Raw genomic sequence first — 22,381 nt, 5'->3', positions numbered from 1 at the left:
GTATGTTTTTACCTAAGATGTGATTACAGGTGAGAAAGATATTTCAAAAGTTTATCTTTTCTAGAAAACCCAACCCATGTTTTGTACTAGTTATTTGACTCATACAGTATATTGGGACTGCTACAATACCATCCTAATATTTGAAAAAAAAAAAAAAAAAAGCTATAGCATAACAACAGCAACAAACCTGCACTGTGACTAAAACGTGAGTTCACATTCGGCAATTAATCCATGCCTGGCTTCGTTGGACAGAAGACAAATCACTTAGCTAATTTAGAAAATAACAAGATTAAAGACCTCTATAAACCCTTGATAAATCAGAATTTTAAACTATTGTTTTCTTCTACTAATATTTCAAGTATATATTAATGCATAATCTATGCAATATGCCACATCACATCCTGCACAAGAGAAAATATATATATATGATCCATGCCATGTATGTGACTGTGGATCCAAAACTAGAGATGAGTTAAATTCAAAATTTCAACTCAATTTCCTAAAGCACCTAAATACAACTCTATGTAGAAGCTACATCTCATATATTATTAAGACTTTATAAATATCCTGGGTAAATGCTTATGGCTGATACTATGATGACATGACATTTATCATATGAAAATGTGGACTATGTCTTCTTAGAAGAGAAATTAGGCTTTTTAATAAGTAGGTAAGATTCATAGCAATACTTGATTTACTTTTAGCTGGATGAATTTGATTTGATTTCTTTTTTTTTTTTTTTAAAGATTTTATTTATTAATTTGACAGAGAGAAATCACAAGTAGACGGAGAGGCAGCCAGAGAGAGAGAGATAGGGAAGCAGGCTCCCTGCTGAGCAGAGAGCCCGATGTGGGGCTCGATCCCAGGACCCTGAGCTGAAGGCAGAGGCCCAACCCACTGAGCCACCCAAAGCGCCCCAAAATCTTTGTTCTTGTACTATTTATTATTATTAAAATTTCCCCCACATAAATCAAAGGAAAATACAAGATTTCCAAGTTGAGGATTCTCATCCAAACCCTGTTTTTCTTCCATTCTGAGGATGTGAGTGAAAATGATTTCATTGGCTGTTAATATCTCTAAGAGAATAATGAAGGCAAAATGATTGTCAGAGAAGTCTGCAAGGGTGAATAAACACTCCAGAGGTGTCCCAAAGATAGGATGCTAACATAATATAACCTTATTATTATAATAATAACCTTAATTCACTGGCCACATTCAGGACAACCTGAAAATAAAAATTTAAACAAGAAGAAAAAAAACCACACAGGAGACAGGCCACATTACTATAACTTCAAATCGTTAATAGTTAAGGAAGTTAATTCTCTTTGGCCCAAAAAAATACTTTCAATTAATCTTATTCATAATCTATACTGATGAAAATTATCTATTCATAAACTAAGGAGGATTTTACGTAAAATGTGTATGTACCTTAAAACTTCCAAATACATGTTCTTGTGTTATTCCTTAACATTACTTAATAACTTATAAAATGTAAGCATTACATTTTGTCCAACTACCATAAAATTCTCATAATACTCTTGGATTCATGATGAATTCATATTTTAAAGTATCATTAAAATAGCTTATGTGCTAAATTCAAGCATCATATACTAAGCATCATACATTCAACATTTAATCCTCCCATTATTATGTCTATTTTGTTGAGGAGGGAGCTAAAGCTTAAAGAGGTTAAATAATTTGCCTAGGGGACACAATCGGTTAGCAGCAGAGCTGAGCTTGAACTTTTATTTCTTACATTATTTTACCTCTATTGTGAGTATGGTATTAAGAGTTCTCATTTCAAGATGGCTCATGCTGATTACGGGCAAGTTTATGCAGCTCTGGCAGTCCAAGCAGCATCAGCCGTTATAAATGTAGTAGATACCTGTCCTAGATAAGACAGCAAACACTTTGTTATCCTACCTTTGACCCTCATACTCCAACTCATTTCCTGAGTATCCTATGGCAACCAGCCCCTCACCCCACATGCAGCTGCCCGTAATGCATGGATGCCTCAATATAGACCAGACTCAGAAGAGACAACTCTTCTGAGTACCATTTATATCTACAGTCTAGAATTAGCCACTCAGGATGTTCAAAAGGGAACTGTAATTAATGTCTTATTAATAGTGGGCCACTAAATTCTGCTCTGTATTGAACAAATATCATCTGTTACTGAGATGAACACTGGTTACAATTCACAAAATTTCAATTCTAATTCTAAATCTGACCTTGAGAAAATAGTTTGTTTTTCTTTTTTTCATTAGTTTCTTTGTGTGAAAACAGAGAATATGGGGCGCCCGGGTGGCTCAGTCATTGGGCATCTGCCTTTGGCTCAGGTCATGATCCTGGGGTCCTGGGTCCTGGGAATGAGCCCCACTTTGGGCTCCTAGCTCAGTGGGAAACCTGCTTGTCCTTCTCCCATTCCCCTTGCTTGTGTTCCCCCTCTCGCTGTCTCTCTCTCTCTCTGTCAAATAAGTAAACAAATAAAACTTTTTAAAAAAGAGAGAATACATTATATATTTTACAAACTTCTGTAGATAAAAGAGATGGTATGTGCAAAAGTACTTTTAAAAGAATAAAGATATTCTAAAATATTCTCATAACTAGTATGGCGAGAAAAAAAAAGCTTTTCTATTAAGAGTAAAATTTGCCCAGTTTCCAATTCAGTGGAAAATTCCATAATTATTTACAATGTCTGCTCATCACCAAATTTTTCTTTTTTCATTCTTTTCCTACTCTCCCAGACACATTTTGACTTTTCTTTATAACTTAACCACCTCTGTTCTTTGCTTTCTCTCCTGCTAACACTTTCTATTGCCTTCTCACCAAGATTATACCCCCATTTTAGTTGTCCTCTGCATTGTCTTATCTTGCTGTTTAACTTTTTTAAAAGTTTTTATTTCAATTCCAGCTAGTTAGTATGATAATTAGTTTCACATTAGTTTCAGGTAGGATATTAGTTTAAAATTAGTGTAGTATTAGTTTATTAATGTAATATTAGTTTCAGGTATACAATATAGTCATTCGACAACTCCATATATCACCCAGTGCTCATCGTAAGTGCACTCCTTAATCCCTGTCACCTATTCTACCCATTCCCTAGCCTATTTTAACTCAATTCAAATAAATGTCTATTATAGGCAAGACATACAAGATGAGTAAGAAATAGTCTGACGATGATTATATCATTCCAGTGAGCCAATTGACTAATTCAATGCTATTATTTTCACATGGGTATTTGGTTATTCTTAGCTATACCTCATGTCATTCATTAGACTCTAAAATCAGAGTACTAGTGTACTGTAATATTTGACTTCCCGTTCCCAGTGAAAGAAACTGAATTCTCATGATAATCTTAGTTATTAGTTTATTTTTTCTGCTGCATCATATATACTTAATTTCAGGATATAAATACATGGGCCCAAAGTAATTTCAAAAGGTGTTTTACATATAAAATTAAGAAAGAATAAAGCATAATTTCTGCTATTAATTAAATAGAAAGATTTTAAAAGTGTCTATTTTTAAGTTACCTAAATTGAAAAGGACATTAATTTCAGGAGAACGAAGTTTCCTGGCATTTCTGTTTCTGAAATTACAGAAGCTTTGGGAACTTTCATTAAAGAAAACAAAGAGGAAATACATTTTCAAAGGGGATTTGATCTGGGTAAAGGTAACGAACACAGCAGGCATAGGAAATACTATATGGCACTAGGCTGGGTGTAAACTGGGAAAGAAAAAAAGAAGTGATAAAGGAAATTACATTAGAAACAAGGAAAAACTTCCAGAAAATAAAATCACACACTTCCTTCCATCTATAAATTGCCCTTTCCTCTCCAAGGCTTCCACCTCTCGATTTCCCTGAATTTCTTTCTTTTTTCTGCACTTCTCTGCCTGTTTCTCTTTCATATACCTTCAACCTCCCTATTCTTTTCACCTCAATCTATATACATGCTCAAATTTATTCTATTTTAAAAAGAAAAATGTGGGGCGCCTGGATAGCTCAGTCGGTTAAGCGTCTGCCTTCAACTCAGGTCATGATCCCAGGGTCCTGAAGTTAGGCCTTCAGCCCTGCATCATTTGCGGGGGTGGGGGGGGGTCCTTTCTCAGCAGGGAGTCTGCTTCTCCTCTGCTCCTCCACCACCCACTCATGCTCTCTCTCTCTCTCTCAAATAAAATCTTAAAAAAAAAAATTTTTTTTTTGGTTAATCCTGAAACTACTCCATGTGGCACCACATACTTCAGCTATTCTCAGTAACCCTTGAGGTGGAAAAATGAATTAAAGCAGCCTTCTGAACCTCACTTTCACCCCCTTCCCAATTCAGGAAAATCTCTGGGTCCTTTTACATACACTTGTTGCAGAATTTAATCTGCATTAAATATCCTACTTGGTTCCCATACATTATTCTCTCCTGATTACTCTTCTTCCTCTCCAATTAGTCTCCTATGAGGCTGCTCTTCATCTACCCAGGCTTAAATGTTGACTTTCCTCAGGATTCCAACCCCAGGCCCTGCTCTTACTTGTTACATTGAGCAGTTGAATCTATAAAGATTTTTCACAAATTGTATGGTCTGTGCTCATAATTTCCAAACCACTGTAGACCTGTCTCAGATGTATAGACCCATATCTCTGACCTTGTATTAGGGCAGCTCTATCTGAATGTCACTTAGGCATCTCAAAATTAAACCTGTCCAAGACAAATTGTGACATTTTCTCCAAAGTTTGTTGCTCTTTCTATATTTCCTCTTTCAGTCAATGACATCACTGCTCACCTCAAATTAAAATCTGGGAAACTTCTCCTTCACATTCCAACTATTCTACTTACTGTTTGCTATCACCTCTCAACTGGACAATTACAGTTAACTTATAAGTAGACTCTATCTCTGTTCTCAGCCTTCTTCAATCCATCCCTATGTTGATGTCAAGTGAATGTCTAAAAGCACAAATCTAATCATGTCATGTAGTGTTTAAAATCTTTGTGCTTTCATCTAAAACCCTTGATGTACTTCAGGACTTCATAATTTAGCCCCTGCTTTTGTCTTTATCCTTATATTCTATCACTTCAAGTACTATACCTACAATTCACCTGATCTAAACTACCAGTCACTTCTTGGATTCATGATCATTCCTTTTGAGACTTCATACTAATTATTCCTTGCCCAAAATATCCTTGGTTCACTCAGCTTCCAGCCCTGCTCAGACTCACTTTTTCTATAAAGCCTGTCCTAAATCTCACAAGCTGAAAGAAGCATTCCTCCTGAATTGCTATTAAAACTAGTATATAACTCAGTTATAATACTATTAACTGTCTATCTTTCCTGTACTTATCCCCTTGAGGGAAGCATAGTTTTGCACTTTGTAAATATTTGATGAAGAAGCTTAAACAATAGGACAACTCGATTTTCAAATACTCTAAAAAAAAAAAAAAAAAAAAAAGTGAAAAGAAGTCTCAGAATTGCAACTTGTCCATCCAAAAGGGACGCTGCATTTGACCAAATGAGCAAGCACTAAGTTCTAGAAGACTATACATTATCCTATTCAGCTGGAGCTTACTAACAGCATTAACAGTTTCCCAGGTTTAAAGAAAGAAAGAAAGAAAGAAAGAAAGAAAGAAAGAAAGAAAGAGTAACCATTATTATAATCCTGAATCCCTAACCTAAGTCACATATGATAAAGCAAAACTCTAAAGAGTTAAGGATTAAAAAGATCAGGCATCTTGTATTGTCAAGACATCCATTTTTCCCAACTTGATTTACAGATTCAAAGCAATCTTACTCAAAATCCCAAAAAATTATTTTGTGGATAGCAAAACTCATTCTAAAATTTAAATGGAGAAAGTAAGGACCCAGAATAGTCAACACAATATTATAGAAGAACAAAATTGGAGGGCTGATACTATCCAACTTTAAGACTTACTATAAAGGAAACAAGTCAACAAAACAAAGAGTCAACCCATGGAATGGGAGAAGATATTAACAAATAACACTACAGAGAAAGGGCTGATATCCAAGGTCTATAAAGAACTCCTCAATATCAACATCCAAAAAACAGATAATCATGTCAAAAAATGGGCAGAAGACATGAACAGACACTTCTCCAATGACAAACAAATGGCAAGTAACACATGAAAAAATGTTCATCATCATTAGCCATCAGGGAAATTCAAATCAAAACCACATTGAGATACCACCTTATACCAGTTAGAACGGCAAAGATTAACAAGATAGGAAACAACAAATGTTGGAGAGAATGTGGAGAAAGGGAACCCTCTTACACTGTTGGTGGAAATGCAAGTTGGTGCAGCCACTTTGGAAAACAGTGTGGAGATTCCTCAAAAAATTAAGAGTAGAGCTACCCTATGACCCTGCAATTGCACTACTGGGTATTCACCCCAAAGATACAGATGTAGTGAAAAGAAGGGCCATATATACCCCAGTGTTCATAGTAGCAATGTTCCCAAGAGCCAAACCGTGAAAAGAGCCAAGATGCCCTTCAATAGACAAATGAATAAGGAAGATACGGTCCATATATATAATGGAATATTACTCAGCCATCAGAAAGGATGAATACCCAACTTTTGTATCAACATGGATGGGACTGGAGGAGATCACAATGAATGAAATAAGTCAAGTAGAGAAAGTCGTACGGTTTCACTTACTTGAGGAACATAAGAAATATCATGGAGGATATTAGGAGAAGGAAAGGAAAAGTGAATGGGAGGAAATCAGAGGGGCAGACAAACCATGAGAGACTGTGGACTCTGAGAAACAAACTGAGGGTTTTAGAGGGGAGGAGGAAGGGGGAATGGGTGAGCCTGTTGGTGGGTATTAAGGACGCAAGTGTGCATGGAACACTGGGTGTGGTGCATAAACAGGGAACCTTGGAACACTGGGGAAAAAAGAACTACACACACACACACACACACACACACACACACACACACACAAAGACTATTCTTTTTTGATTAAAAAAAAAGACTATAAAACAATAGTTATCAAGACTGTGTGGTATTGGTGAAAAATTAGTGCAAGAGTGGAACAGAATAGAGAGCCAGAAAAAAATCTACATATTTAGTCAACTGAACTTTGACAAAGGAGCAAAGGAAATGCAATAGAGCAAAGATAATCTCCTCCACAAAAGGTACCAGAACAACTAGATATCCACATGCAAAAACATGAATCTAGACAAAGACCTTATATTCACCACAAAAATTAAAACACATAGATGTTCATAACAGCTTTGTTCATAACTGCCAAAATTTGGAAACAACCAAAATGTCCTTCAGTAGGTGAACATATAAATAAACCATGATACATCCAGACAATGGAATATAATTCAGTACTAAAAAGAAATGAGCTGTCAAGTCATGGAAAGACATGGAGAAACTTTAAGTGCATATTGTTAAGTGAAAGAAGCCAATATGAAAAGACTACTTATTGTATGATTCCAACTAAATGATTCTGGAAAAGGCAAAACTATGGAGACAGTAGAAGGATCAGTGGTTGCCAGGGGTGGAGCATAAGAGTGGAACAGATGAAAAGGCAGAGCACAGAGGATTTTTAGGGCAGTGAAAATACTCTGTATGATGGACCATATCATTATACATTTGTTCAAAACCACAGAATGTACAACACCAAGAATGAACTGTAATTTAAACTATGAACTTTGGGTAATTATGAATGTGTCAATGTAGGTTCATCAACTGTAACAAATGTACCACTCTAATGGGGAATGTTATTATGGAGGAGGTTGGGCCTATTTGGGGCCAGAAGGTACCTTCCCTATAACTGTGTTGTGAATCTACTAAAAACTGCTCTTTAAAAAAATTCTAATAAAAAAAGAAAGAAAGAAAAATCAAAGGGACCTCTGAAACAGTTAACATCAACAAAAAAAGGTCAAAAGCATCCAGTGGATTTAAGGCTCACAGTCATGGCTGTCTAAACACAATGAAAGCTTGGGATTTGGGCAGTTTTCTGTAGGAGAGGATCCATAGCTTTTCATAGGTTCTCAGAGGATCCCATAATCTCAAAATCATTAAGAACCACTTATTTACACAGATGAAGTAGGCTCCTCAAAGGGTTTGTTGGTAGTTTCAGGGGAGAAATTTTAAAAACACTGAGAATATTGTACCCATATTTTGCATGTGCTACACTTAAATTGAATAGACTGTAAAATACGTATGTGCCCATTGTTTATCATATCTTTGATATCTCCAACTACATACAAGTTAAAATTAGTTAAAACATCAAAGCCACAGAATAAGAGTTCCCTTGAATCTTAGAGCCATAGAAAAAGGAAGAGCAAATGACATTTAAGACCTATATCTTCCGATAGTTAAGACCGAAAAAGCTAAAGTATTCTGTGAGGTATTATCAACTATCAATAGTATGAAAATACATTAAATTCACAAGAAATGGAGCGAAAGAGAAACAGGCACAAGAAATAAAATTAAATCTTTAATGGAAAATTTTCAAAATCTTCACTTTGTTAGCTCACTAATCCAATAGGGACAGACTCCTAAATTGGTTTCTTACACTACTAAGTGGAAACATACAAAATATAAGGTGTACACAGGTGAGAAGACTCAATTACATTTGGCAAACAGCTGAATTTTTATAGTATAGATCTAGATATCATAAATACATACTATATAAAATGAGAAATTGACTTTTATGATATGCATTATAACAGCTTAGTCTTAAACCCCAGGAAAACAACTCAATGATAGTGCTTAACTGCAATAAACCGTTGTTCCAAATACAGGAACAGCTCTGAGCCAAAGGACTGCACCTGTTCCTGCCATACATATGTGAGACAAACAAGGGAAACCCACAACCACAACTGATCAAGTGCGGTTCCATTCACCACAGAACCTTTAGTAAGGCATGTTTTCAGGAGAGAGGTTAAAAAGATGATGGCATTAAATAACGTGCCAAGGAAACCATGTGCTTGGCACAAGAAGAGAACTTCTGTTTTTCTCTTTTAATTAAGATGCTGAGAGATGAATATAAAAGCCACTGAGCAGGAAATGTTTCTAAATTGAAGAAATGTAAACAAACAGCGTAGCTTGTCCACGTGGACACCTGAACTGCACTGTATTTGCAGAAAAGTCACAGACCTGGACATTCTGGTATTTGAGTGAAATGTATAAGTTCTGCTATCAACTGGCCTTTAGTAGTCTGATGGTCTCTTTAGTGTTCCTACGTAGCTATATCCCTGAATCTACAGTGAACTCTTTCAGTTTTTCTTCTGGACTATTCTTCACTGTCCTAAAAGTTCACCACTGCCTCTACCTTCCGTATCCTCAGGTATAGTTGAGATCATGAGGGTCTAAAAGCCAGGAAGAATGACCTCACCAGAAACAAACTATGCTAGCAGCTTATCTTGGATGTCCGGCTTCCAGAAATGTGAGAAAAGAAAGTTAGGTTGTGAAGTCATGTAGTCTACGGTATTTTATTATGGCAGCCTAAGCTGACTAACAGAACCATACTTGGAGTAGGAGATTCCATATACCAAACCCAGTTCCAGCTTCACTCAATAGTACTATCTTTAAGTTAAAGAAGACTAAAGCTGGTTTTGAGCTTTTTTTTAAGTGCTACCTCTCATAAAATAATTATAGAAAACAAAAATAAGTAAATAAAAAAGAAGCATGAAATTATTAACAGGTATAGTGCAGGCCTACTGAAATACATCATCGATCTAATAAAAATGGAATAAAAGATACTTACCACCACCAAGAATGTAAGAATCCTGGTGGTTCCCCCAATGTGATGTTTTTTTCCCATCTTATCTAAAATGAATAAAAGAGATATTAAATACTGTCCTAATAATACCTTTTTCCACAAATATTACAAACCAATATTTTCCCATTTAAAATACTAAGGTAATATATAAGATTTTAATCATTTTCATATTACCATTTATTCAAGTTTTATTAAGTACTCATTTTACATAGTAATTTATTGATTGGCTAGTTTGAGAAGATGTCACCATTACTTTCCTGAATTTGCTTCCCACTCTGCCAGGACTTCTAGGAGAGACTTCTGGAACCTAAGGAATTTCAGGACCTTAAGGCACATCAAAATCACCATTATTAACATCACTACGAAAATCAATTATTACTACTAACCAAGGAATTTACAAATGACTGGAATTAATATGTGCAGACTCCAAATTACACCTTAAGGATCGAGTTTTTAAATAAATTCCTGATTTGAGGGGATGGAGAGAAAGAAGGCATGTGTCTTTCATAAAGTAAGAGTTTCAAAAAAGCGCCTGGGTAGCACAGTCAGTTGTGCATCCGACTCACTGAGGTCAGGACATGATCTCAGGGTCATGAGACTGAGCTCCAACCTCAGCAGAAAGTCTGTTTAGGACTCTCTCTTCATTTCCCTCTGCCCCTTCCCACTCCTCCTCCCACACTCGCACTCTCTCTCTCTCTCTAATAGATCAATCCTTTAAAATTTTTTAAAAAAAGAGTTCAACAGGATGGAAATATTAACTTTACAAATGTTTGTATTTAGATATATATTTCCATATATATTCATGTATATTTATATATATTATATTTATATTTCAGATGAGTTGGAGTTCACTATAAAAAATTGAAAACAAGGTCAACAAAAAATTGAAACTTCTGACTAAATATTCTTTACAAATTAAATTTAGAAGTTGGAAAGCTGGGTAGGTATTTATACAGTGTCTTTTCTAAGCACTGATAGCAGTAAACACAAAAGATAAAAATTTTTGCATTCAAGAAGATACTTTAGTACAGAAGACATATCATAAACAAAAAAAAGCAAAATATAAAAAGGAGAGGGAGAGAAATTATTTTTATATTAGAAGTAGAAAGTGACAAATGCTAAGGAGAAAAACAAAGCAAGGAAGGAGGACAATGAAAATGGAAAACAGTAAGAAGTAAGCTATAATTTCAATTAAGGTGATCCAGAAAGCCCTCAAAACCAATCTTTAGGCAGGGGCGCCTGGCTGGCTCAGTCAGAAGAGCATGCATCTCTTGACCTCAGGGTCCTGAGTTCGAGCCCCATGGTGGATATAGAGATTGCTTAAATAATTAAATAAATGAATAAATAAGAACTTGAAAACAACAACAACAACAATCTTTATGTGTAAGTATGATTTCGTTTTTTAGTTTAAATAATTAGGGATGCTTGAGTGGTCCAATCAGTTAAAAGTCCAACTCCTGATTTCAGCTCAGGACATGAGCTCAGGATCATGAGATCAATCCCTGGGTAGGGCTCTGCACTAGGCATGGAGCCTGCTTAAGATTCTCTCTCCCTCTTTTTCTGCCCCTCCCCCAACAGGCACATGTGCATTCCTATTTTCTCTAAAAATAATTAATTAAAAATTATTTAACAATTCCAGTCAGCAAAATATGCCCTTAGGCCCTTAACATATCTAGGAAGTAAACAACCACATAATTATAAATTTAAAAAAAAAAAAATTAAGGAATCCTTTCTATCACCTACTGTGGAAGAACCTAGAAATTCTTGTCCCAAAAGGATTAAAATAAATAAATAAAAGTTTTAGGATAGGACTTGAGAAGGTAGCCCAAAATGTTAAAAAAAAAAAAAAAAAGAAAAGAAAGAAAAGGGGTAACTCTCTAAGGTAAAGATAGGAAACTAAAATCACCAGAATCATCATTTTTTAAGAGTTCTTAAACATAGAAAATGTAAATCAATGGGAACTTTAAAGTAATTTGCTCTCAAAAAACAAAATTTTCTGAAAGTGAGGAAATTATATATGTGATAGCCATTTTTTGAAAGAGCTAAAGAAGAAATCCTAGGGATTAATGAACTTGAATTCATAGACTAAGTATCAACAATGAACCAAAACATGTTATATTATATAAATAAAAGCCAGATCCTAACTTGAATTCTCCTAAGAGTAATACAAATAATTTTTTTATCTATGCTATCTTCTATGTGAATTTCTGTTAATTATTATTGTTACCTTCTTGGTTCATGAAAAAATAAGAAATGGTAGTACTTCATGAGTCTGAGGATAAATGAAACTCTGATGTTCTGTTAAATTTATAACTTAGTCAAAAACCTATTTCTCATCTTTCCATCTTTTCTTCTACCATTTGTTCACTAGTTGGTGTCTTCTTGAAATGGCGTAATAATGAACCTTACAGAGATGTCCCAGACACATAAGTATTTCTAATCCCCGGAATCATCCTAATTATATAAACAGCAAGTTTTTCAAGGGAGCATCCCTACATTTAATCTCAGTTTATCCTAACTTGACAGATTATGACTACAAAATAAAGCAGACAGAACAATGCTCAATCAAAAGGAGACTGTGAAATGACTTGGGTTACAGTTAAAGTGGCATGACCAGATCTCACTGCTGAACCGTGCTGGAGGAGGGATCTACACAGTCTAACGTGAGTCCTCCTGTGTTATGGCTGGCGCTCAGCAGTTCCATCCTGCATTTTCACAAGCAAAAGTAATCGAGGAAAGTACCTACAGTTTACACTCAATATGGACTTTTGTGAAAGAAGTTTAAAAGTAATGCGTTTGTTTTTTTCCATTTGTATTTTCAACAGTATTATGTCTTGTGTTCATCAGAGCAGCTCAAAATACCTCCCATATATCATCTTTTTCATCCTTATAATAGTCTTTACTACATAACATTCACATTTTTCACTTTAAATTCCAAGTAAGTGGCAGACACAGCTAAAATTTTGGCCCATCATATTGAAAGTAACACAAAACCATCCTTTTATAGTTATTGAATAAACAACAATTAATGCTTTAGGCTATTCCTGAGAAGAAATGGTTATATGTAAGAATATGTTTCTATAGTGATTGGGTTTTTGTTTTTGTTTTTGGCCTCCAAACTAATTACTATTTTAGGTATTATTTGTTTATAGGAAGCATGAGATGATGCTAAGAAAAACAGAACCAGGTTTCAATCTATAGAAAACTAAGGCATATTCATTGCCACATTGTTAGAAACAATGAAAATTAGAAACAACCTGAAAGCATTCACCAACTGTGAATGTAAAATAAAATTTTATACTTACATACTATAGAAGAATGGCAATCATTAAGAAGAATATGACATATCTACATGGAAAGAGAGCCATGTTATATTGGCTTTTCAAGTTTGAGATTTGGAAGATTATGAACAATATGTATAGTGTATAACTTTTTTTTTAGTGACTTTTTTACTGGAGGAAGGGGTGGGAGGGGAAAAAATGAATCTTAAGCAGGCTCGACACCCAGTACACTGTGTGACATGGGGCTTAATCTCACAATCCTCAGATCAGGACCTGAGCTGAAATCACTTAACCAACTGAGTGAGCCAGGTACCCCTAAACCTTCTCTATTTAAAATAAATTGTGCATATATGTATGTGTGCATTCGGGTACATACGTATTAAAGAAAGCATATCAAACTTAAGGCTATTAATCTCTGGAAAAGGGTAAAGGAAGACTTTCATTTTAAAATCATATTCATCTATATAGTTTAATTTTTTTTTCTTACTAAACATGTATTAATGACGGACATGGTTGAGGAATGGCCTGAAAATACCTCTAAATGTCAATGGCCATTTTAGAAACAATTCTGCTATTTATGAAAGGCATTTTCTGTTGTACTGACTTTCATGGGCTTCAGCCTTTTTTGGGTATTTGAATGACCTGTATGGAAACTATTTCTCTCTCTTTATTCTATTTTTCCTTCTTTCATTACCCCAGCTCCGATACACATTTTTCATCCTAAGCCTTTTTAAAGCTGTTGGGTGAGCCGCCTCCCTTCCTTCCGTCATTTGCCCAGCTCAAAGCTGTATTCTCCTATAACTTACAGATAAATCTCAATACCCATTCCCACTGCCATATTCTACATTAGAGGGCCTTGTCTGTGATTATGCTGTGTCTCTACTGTATGACCTGGCATTTTCAGCATTTCTGTACAAGTGGAGAGCCAAACAATGAATAAACAGAAAGTCTACTGGCAGGGGTAAGACATGCCATATGGGTTATAAGTGATAATTATAATTATAAATGCTCATACTGTCTGATATAGCAATTCTTCTAGAAATTTATCCTATAAATATGCTCATGTGTGCAAAATTATATATATATATATATATATATATATATATATATATATAACAATTTTCAGTAAAGCATTATTTTTAATTGACCAAAGACTAGTCTTTGCAAAAGACTAGAAACAACCCAAGCGGCCATATGTCTATTAGTAGGGGACTGGTGAAATACATTATGGCACATTTCATAGAATGAAATACCCTACCACCATAAAAAGAATTATTAAGTTTCATGAACAACCACTATAAAACAATTTAAGTCAAACACATGAAACAAAAATTAAAGCATGTAACAGTGTGTATAGTAAATTAGTATTTATATAAACAAGGAAAAGAATGATACACACACATAGATATACAGATACACACTTGCTTAGCTTTTCATCATTACTTGCATCCGGCAATACTGGAATATTACCTATATCACTCAACCCCACACTCACTCTTCTTTGTCCATTCTACACTAAGTGCTGGGATTGTGAAAATTACGTTTCCTAGTTTCCTGTTCAGCTCTGCCATTAGAAGAATGCTAGCTGGAGATCCAATGGCAGGAGGAAGAGGAGAGGCTTCCTGCCCGTGACTCCAAAAGTGAACTAGTTGCTGGTTACAACAGCAATAGCTACAGCAGCTACAGCATGGGACAATTCTGGATGTCCGCAGCTCCTTTTCAGAGGTTCTAGCCTTGTCAATGTGGGACCTCTTTGAATGGTCCATACCCACTTCTATAGCACCTGCAATAGCACAGCAGTAGTACACATATATTTGTACATATATATGCAAATATATTTATTTGTTCCTAGACAAAATTCGAGTCTTTTAATTTAGATATAACCTACCATTCCCACTAATTTTCTAAAATTTTCCATGTACAGGTGCATCTATATACTAACCTAAATGTAAAAAAAAAAAAAAAAAAAGAATAACTTCATTTTAATTTAAAAAACTAACCAAACAGACATATAACGGGAAGAAAAATCTAATCCAACTTTAAAGCAGATAATCCAAAACTGTGCTATTCAACATGGTATCCCCAAGCCATATGTGGTTCTCTAAATTCAAATGAATGTTCTTCATTCAGTCTAGTCACTTTTCAAGTGCTCAATAGTCACATGAAACCAGTGGAGAATTTACTAGAAGCACAGATTAGAAATCATCTCCTAATCACAGGAAGTTTTATGGAATAGCACTGTTCTATTCTAGAAGGTAGAAATCCTCTTAAAGGCTACACCCAGGTGAGAGACTGAGCTGCTGAGATATACAAGCTACTTGTGCAGATGATGTCTTTTATTGGGAAAACTCCCTGATGGATCCCTTCTATTTTTGTTTTTATTTTTTGGGCTAGAAAAGTAGAGGCTCCTAGGAATGGTTGGAAAGTAGAGAATGAATACTTAATATGCCACATAATAAAATAACAATAATTCAGGAGGCTGCTGATAATCTCCCAGGAAGAAGATGTCTGAGATGTCTAGGAGAATTCAGAAAAGACGGCAATGGGAGAAGTTGTGAGGAGACAACAAGACAGAAGACAACTGGGAGCCTTCAGGTAAATAGCTAGTAAGAAATTCCTATGGCAAGGAGAACAAAAAAGTTAATGTTTAATATTCAAGTTCATGTTTCCTGTACTGTACAAGGCTGAATACCATTCAATTTTCCCCTAATCTTCAGTAACAATCTTTTATATACAAGAGCAACAACCCAGTGGAGCTGGGAGGCTATAAGAGAAATATGAAACTCAGACAAAGAAAAGACAGCAAACATAAGGAGGAGGAGCAGTGGGGCTGTAATACTTGGTGGGAGCAAGAAATTACAGCAAGAGAACCTCCAGGCCCTTCTTCCCCTAGTAAGCCCGAGACATGTTAGAGAGAACTTGTGGGAACCTGTAATATTAGGGAGTAGAGCTGGAGCTGTTTTGATAGGAAAGGTAACTCGAGGAGGCAGGAGAATTTCAGGCCATCCAAGTGACAGATACTTGGAACATACATGTACACATAAGACAGATATTTATATTTCTACTCCAGTACAGAAACTACACAAGGTATAAAGAATTAGTCAAGAAGTTTAAAAATAGCACTTTTGAGTATGTACTATATGCTCGGCCCTTCTAAGCACTTTTACAGGTACTAACTCATTAAACCTCAGCCCAACTTTAAAGTATTATTACAATTATCTTCTTTTTATAATTAAGAAGACTAAGTAAGTAGGTGAAATAATTCAAACCCAGTAGGCCGGCCCCAAAGCAATTACTCTTACCTAACATACTATGTTGCCTCCAAACTAAAGTTCAAGAAATTGGTTAGGAAATTTTTATTTTTCTTTTCAGTGAAAGATAAGCAGAACAAAATTTTAGAGTCTGTAATGTTCAATAATTTAGCATTCTTTTTTTTTTTTAAGATTTTATTTATTTATTTGACAAACAGAGATCACAAGCAGGCAGAGAGAGAGAGAGAAGGAAAAGGCTCCTTGCAGAGCAGAGAGCCCGATGTGGGGATCCCAGGACCCTGGGATCATGACCTGAGCCGAAGGCAGAGGCCTTAACCCACTGAGCCACCCAGGCGCCTCAATAATTTAGCATTCTTAATAAAATCTAAAGAAGCAATCTGCTACATGTTTTTAAGCTACTATTTCTGGGTAACTTACTGGCTAACTTATGGCAAATAAGGGCTATTATCATAAACAATGTAAAATTCTTAAGAAGGAAAAAATCCTTGGTATCTGCAACAATCTAGTTCTTAATTGTATTTGTTAAGGTCACGAAGCCTCATTCTGAGGCATGACAAATAACATGTAAAATTTAAGGAGGAAATTGGAATTACCTTTGCATAATAAAATGAGATAACCAGAAAAAGGATAGTTTCTAATGAATTCAAAGTAACAAAAATTGACATAGAATGTAAAGATTTCTTAGTATTCTATTTGTAATTATTAAATACTGTAAGATAATAACAGATAAATAAAAGATAATAAAAGATAAAGCTGAGGAAGAGTTCTACATAGAGACTATTTCTAAAGAATGTTCAATATGAGGAGATGGGGTAATTGGGTGAGGGACATTAAGGAAGGCATGTGAGGTAATGAACACTGGGTATTTAGACTGGTGAATCACTGAGCTCTATCTCTGAAATGAATAATACACTATATGGTACTTAACTGAATCAAAATTTAAAAAAAGAATGCTCAATTTTGTCTTAATGGAGGTAAGAAAACTTCGAACTGTAGAAACTCTATTTGGGATTCAGGTACTAGTTTAGAATCTATCATCATTCGGATATAACAATGAGCTAGTTAACATAACCTGGGTAGCAATGTGATTTCTATCATTAGTTCAATGCGAACTCTTTTAACTAAGGAAAAAAAAAAAAAACTAGCTGGGTTAATTGTTCTAGGCTCTGTTCTGGCTGGTAACAGAAGTTATTAAGAGCAGTTTAGTTTCTGATAGCCCAGGCCAAGGGCATTATCAGAAAGGCCAAACCCATGGGGGTACGTGGACAGTCAGATGGTTAGGGTCTGACTCTCGATCTCAGCTCTGGTTTTAATCTCAGGGTCCTAAAGTTAAGCCCCAAATGGGCTCCATGCTGACTGTAGAGCCTACTTTTAGGGGGAAAAAAAAAAAAAAAAAGGCCAAACTTAGTGAAAGACTGGGCTCTAAGATACACATCTTACTTTTTCAGATGATGTCTAGAGTTCCAATGTGACCTTTTCATAACTTTACCTATAGAGGAAACCCTCACTAAAAAAAGGTGGCTCAACACAGCAAATCCTGATTCAAAAGCTCATTAATGTCATAATCACCAATATCCTCATTCATCCTGACCGAGAATTACAAAATGGGAAGAAGTATTCTACTTCACCCTAAACCAGGGTAAGAACATTGAATATCTGAGTGATTGCTGACACTTTAATCATTTCCTTTGTATCACAATACCCAACCCAAATAAACAGGTCTTCCTAGTTTTTCTTTAAGTTCCTTGTTAAACTGTCCTGAATTAGGTAAAAAATCTGGGGATAGACTCACGAGAACTTAGATAAGATTGTCCTTTACTTCTCAAACTATTTAAGAAGTCATTCTACAACAAGCAGCCTTTAATTTTCTATATGATCCAAGTGAAAGTAAGAGAGAAAGCAATGCTAAACAGGGTACAAAGCCCTCAAAGATTACATTCTCCTTCCTTTATTAACCATAGTTGGGGAGCAGGGAAAGTGGTACTGCCGTTGACACAGACACCAGAGTACAAACCAAACAACGTTTCTCTTTTATTTATAGAGCATCAAAAGCTCCCTTTTGCTAGAAGATAAAGTCCAAGCTTCCTGGCACAGTATGCAAAAGTCTTCAGCCCTGAGAAAACCTTCCTAAGGAGAAGCAAATTCTCCTTATTGGGAGGGATTTTAGGCAAAGTAAAGCCCAGGTGACAGAAGCCTATGGTATTTATAGGCAAATACAAGCAGCTAGTTACTGTCGAAACTTAGTGTGAGGAAGATTATAGAAAGGTACTGAAATTTAGCCAACCGAAATTATTCAGAACTCTAGGGTGTACTTAGCAATGACCTGTCACAAATCTACTTCTAGGTTTCATTTTGAAATTGAGATAATTTTGTATTTTCTCTTCTATTATTTTTATTTTTAAATAACTGTACAGGGATGCCTGGGTGGCTCAGTTGTTAGGCATCTGCCTTCAGCTCAGGTCATGATCCCAGGGTCCCAGGATCAAGCTCTGCATTAGGCTCCCTGCCGAGCAGGAAGGCTGCCTCTCCCTCTCCCACTCTTCCTGTTCTTATTCCCTCTCTCACTGCCATCTCTCTGTCAAATAAATAAATAAAATCTTAAATAAATAAATAAAAGTGAAAATAGGGTATACATATATATACACATATATACGTGTGTGTATATATATATACATATGTTTATGTACACATATATATATAAGTAAGTATAAAAGTAAGGATAAAATTCCCCTTTAATTCCTTTAAAATCCCTACTCTCAGAAACTAGTCTGGCATGTATATTCTTTCAAACTTTTTACTATATGTTACACTCATAAATATGTACCCACAAAAATATATAGTATTGCACCATGTTCCTTTATGTTCAATGGCTTCCATGTAAATGCCATACTTCATCTTGCTTCTTTTACTTGAAAATGTTTGGAAATTTACCCATGTTAAGTCCAAATAGACATAACTTGTTCTTTTACATTTTGGGAAACTCATACCTCAATTAACCTAGCTGTCCTCTATATGTGGAAAACGCTATATTGGTTATTTAGGTAATTAGAATGCATTTTCACAGTCTACTTGGAGTTTGGCAAGCTACAAAGTAAAGAATAGTTCTGGGAATGACATACACTAATCTTCAAAGTCCAGAAATACTGTATCTTCTTGGTAACAATAGTTTCTTTTCAGCTTAATTGATTCCTCTTGTGAAACTGAACCACACTAATAATTCAGAGAAATCCTCAGTTTTGTATTCCAAATGAAGCCAGAGAAAAAAAAATCATGGTAAATACTTGTCAGGAAAGTGTGAATCTCTTCTGAAATTATAAGTTCATTTTTACCAAATAGACTTAGAAATTTTGTATATCCATATTCCGCTCAATTCAGGGTATACAGGTATAATATCTAGTTATTTCAATCTAGTTATGTTTGATCCACACAATCCATTTTTAAGTCAATGTTCTTAAATGTGTTAGTAACATTTTTCTTTTTCACGAAGTCTAAGAATCACGGCTCTGACATCTTACAATGTTGGTTAAAAAAAAAAAATATATATATATATATATATAGTTATGGGAACCCCCAAGGATTCAGCAAGTTGACTAATTCAAAATGCTCCTTGATCTAAGGAAAGAGAACAGTAAACCCTTTCATCAAGTTTCATCAAGTTTTCAACTGCATTAAAATAAAAATTGTAAATCTCCATAGCTGGCTTTGGTTTCTTTTAAATATCTTCTAAGTTGGCAGTGATTAAGAATAAAAATATTAAGAGCATTACTTTTGCAGTCTCTTCAGTCCCTATAACAACAGTGAGTGTGGGGTAGCAAGGTGAAATACAAAGTCTTCTAATTAATGATTTCATGAGATGAAATTTCTGTTTCATTTTGAACAAACCTTAAAATCCAATTTTTCTTACACTGTATATACTCATTCTATGGTAAAACAATCGATTTCTTCTATGTTCTAAGCATACCCCAAATTCCCTGTTTGCAAATAGGCCCTAACAGTTCACATATATTAATTAAGTAGATAAAAGATTGGGTATCTATGTGTGTTTGTTTATTTCTGCATTTGTTTTTGGAGCAAGTGAATCTCAAGAAGGCTGCACCTCTGGCAGGGAGGGCAATTTGTTCAAGGGAGTGCCTGTCATGTTCCTGATGTGGTGGGGGTCAAACTAGTGAAATAACTAGAGACATAATTTCAAGCTGGACTTGTCTCATATACTATAAACACAGGCCACAAATGAGAGCTGCATATGTGACTTAAAATTTTCTAGTAACCACATTAGAAAAGAAAAAAATGGTAAAATTAATTTTAGTAATATATTTAATTTTACCCAATATACCCAAAATATTATTTCAATATGAGATCAAAATTTTAAAATTATTGATACTTTATGTTCTTCTATTCACACTAAATCTTCAAAATCCAGTGTGTACTTCATACTTTTGGCACTTTTCAACTGGATTAGTCATATTTCAAGCATTGAAAAAGCCATATAAAGCTAGTGGTTACCATACTGTACAGCACAGATATGGGGGAAAACCAAAAGCTTTCAAATAAACATAGATCTAGGCTTAAATTCCAGTTCCATATCTCACTTAGCTATATCACCATGAGCCAGTTATATAAATTCTCTGAGCCCTATTGTTCTTATCAGTAAAACAGGAATAATACCATCTGCCTTACAAATTTCTTGTAAGAATTAGAGATAATATAAGTTACTTTGGCACATTATGTGCCTAGCATATGAAAGAACTCAATAAAATCCTCCTCATCCTCATCATTATATAAAATGAGGAAGAAAAGAGGAAAGTACCATTGTAAAAGGCTCAAATTCAAACTTCAAAAAATGTGGAGGAATTAGGAAAAGATATAAGAACTTGAAATAAGATCAAAATGTTTTCTAACTGAAATTTAGTCATCAATCCACTATTATCCATACAAAATAAAAACAAACAAAACCATATTTTACAAAATTATGAATAATGCCAAAATAAGATACAGCTAAAACTAGAGATATGGAGGCATTTGTCTTTTTTTTTCTTAAGCAAATTTGCCTTCTTGATTATTACTGCCAAGGCTAATATTAGTTTCTATTGCTATGGGGGTAAAAAAATGACTAGAAAGTTGAGTGGACGGTTATTGGCATGAAAATGGGACACTAAAAATGATGACAAATAATCAAAGACTGTATTAGGGATACTGATAACCAAGCAGTTACTATATAATACACAATAGTAGTTTTTTAAAATAATTGTTACAGAATATTTTCATTCACTTATATAAGATATCAATGTAAAATATGGAAAATATATCAAACATACCTCTGATAAAAATGTTTGGGCCGATTTCTGAGCTCCTACATGGAGCAGATATTCATATACGTAGAGTGCTAACCTGGAAAATGAATAAAATATTTATTGAGAAGAGATGTATTTAACATTCCTTCTTTAAATAATGCACATATTGTTTCACTACAAAAATATCTTACACACCAATAGTAACAGAAAACCAACTCTTCCCATCTCTTGTCATTGGAATTTCATACATGTCTGTTCAGAAAGAACTTCAACTAAACAGCACACAAAGAAAAAAGACAAATATATCTTCTCTTGAAAAGATACATCAAAATAGGAATTTTTTTTCTTTTGAATCATGTCACTTATCATAACCTCATTCCTTTGTTATACCTAACATAATAATTTGTAAACAAACATTAATAATCTCTATAACCTATTTTAAGGTATAGTTATTATATTTCATTATTAAAATAAATGAATTAAGTAACTGGACCTTTCTAACAACTTTATATCCTTTGATCTTTTTGGTGAACAGTAACAAACTCCAGCTTTTTGTACATCCATATGCCAAAATGGGTGCTAAAAGCTCATTTTTAATATTTGTTCAAGAAACCTCTCCTTACTCTTTAGGTTTGATTGTTAAACCAATAAGATAATATGTTAGCTTATAAGGATTCAAATTTTTAGCAAACAACAGCGTTAAGTAAAGTTTAAAAACATCAAATCATATTAAGCATTTGGGTACTTTAGAGTTTAAAGGTTAATACAAAATTACATATAAATTTATCATTCA

At 34.6% G+C, this 22,381-nt stretch overlaps 1 protein-coding gene across 12 annotated transcripts in view; it reads right to left on the bottom strand.

Annotated features, from left to right (window-relative positions):
* The window catches only part of SSBP2 (single stranded DNA binding protein 2), a 293,865-nt gene that overhangs the window by 193,446 nt on the left and 78,038 nt on the right, over positions 1-22,381 (bottom strand). For 9 of the 12 annotated variants that reach the window (XM_082724712.1, XM_082724720.1, XM_082724719.1 and 6 more), the window contains exons 2-3: positions 21,613-21,685; positions 9,730-9,791 (exon numbers count right to left, since the gene is read on the bottom strand). Coding sequence is in view for 8 of the 12 variants with exons in the window: in XM_082724720.1 (XP_082580846.1) it covers positions 9,730-9,791; positions 21,613-21,685 (135 nt within the window). In the remaining 4 variants the exon portion in view is untranslated. Of the gene's footprint in view, positions 1-1,766; positions 1,891-9,729; positions 9,792-21,612; positions 21,686-22,381 lie in introns of those variants that run through there. The other 3 variants (XM_082724711.1, XM_082724721.1, XM_082724713.1) reach the window with 3 other exon arrangements.

The sequence above is a fragment of the Mustela nivalis genome (genome assembly GCF_964662115.1).
Source record: "Mustela nivalis genome assembly, chromosome: 3".
Lineage (NCBI taxonomy): Eukaryota > Metazoa > Chordata > Mammalia > Carnivora > Mustelidae > Mustela > Mustela nivalis.
Note: the sequence above shows the minus strand (reverse complement) of the source record. Positions and strands in the feature narration are given on the sequence as shown.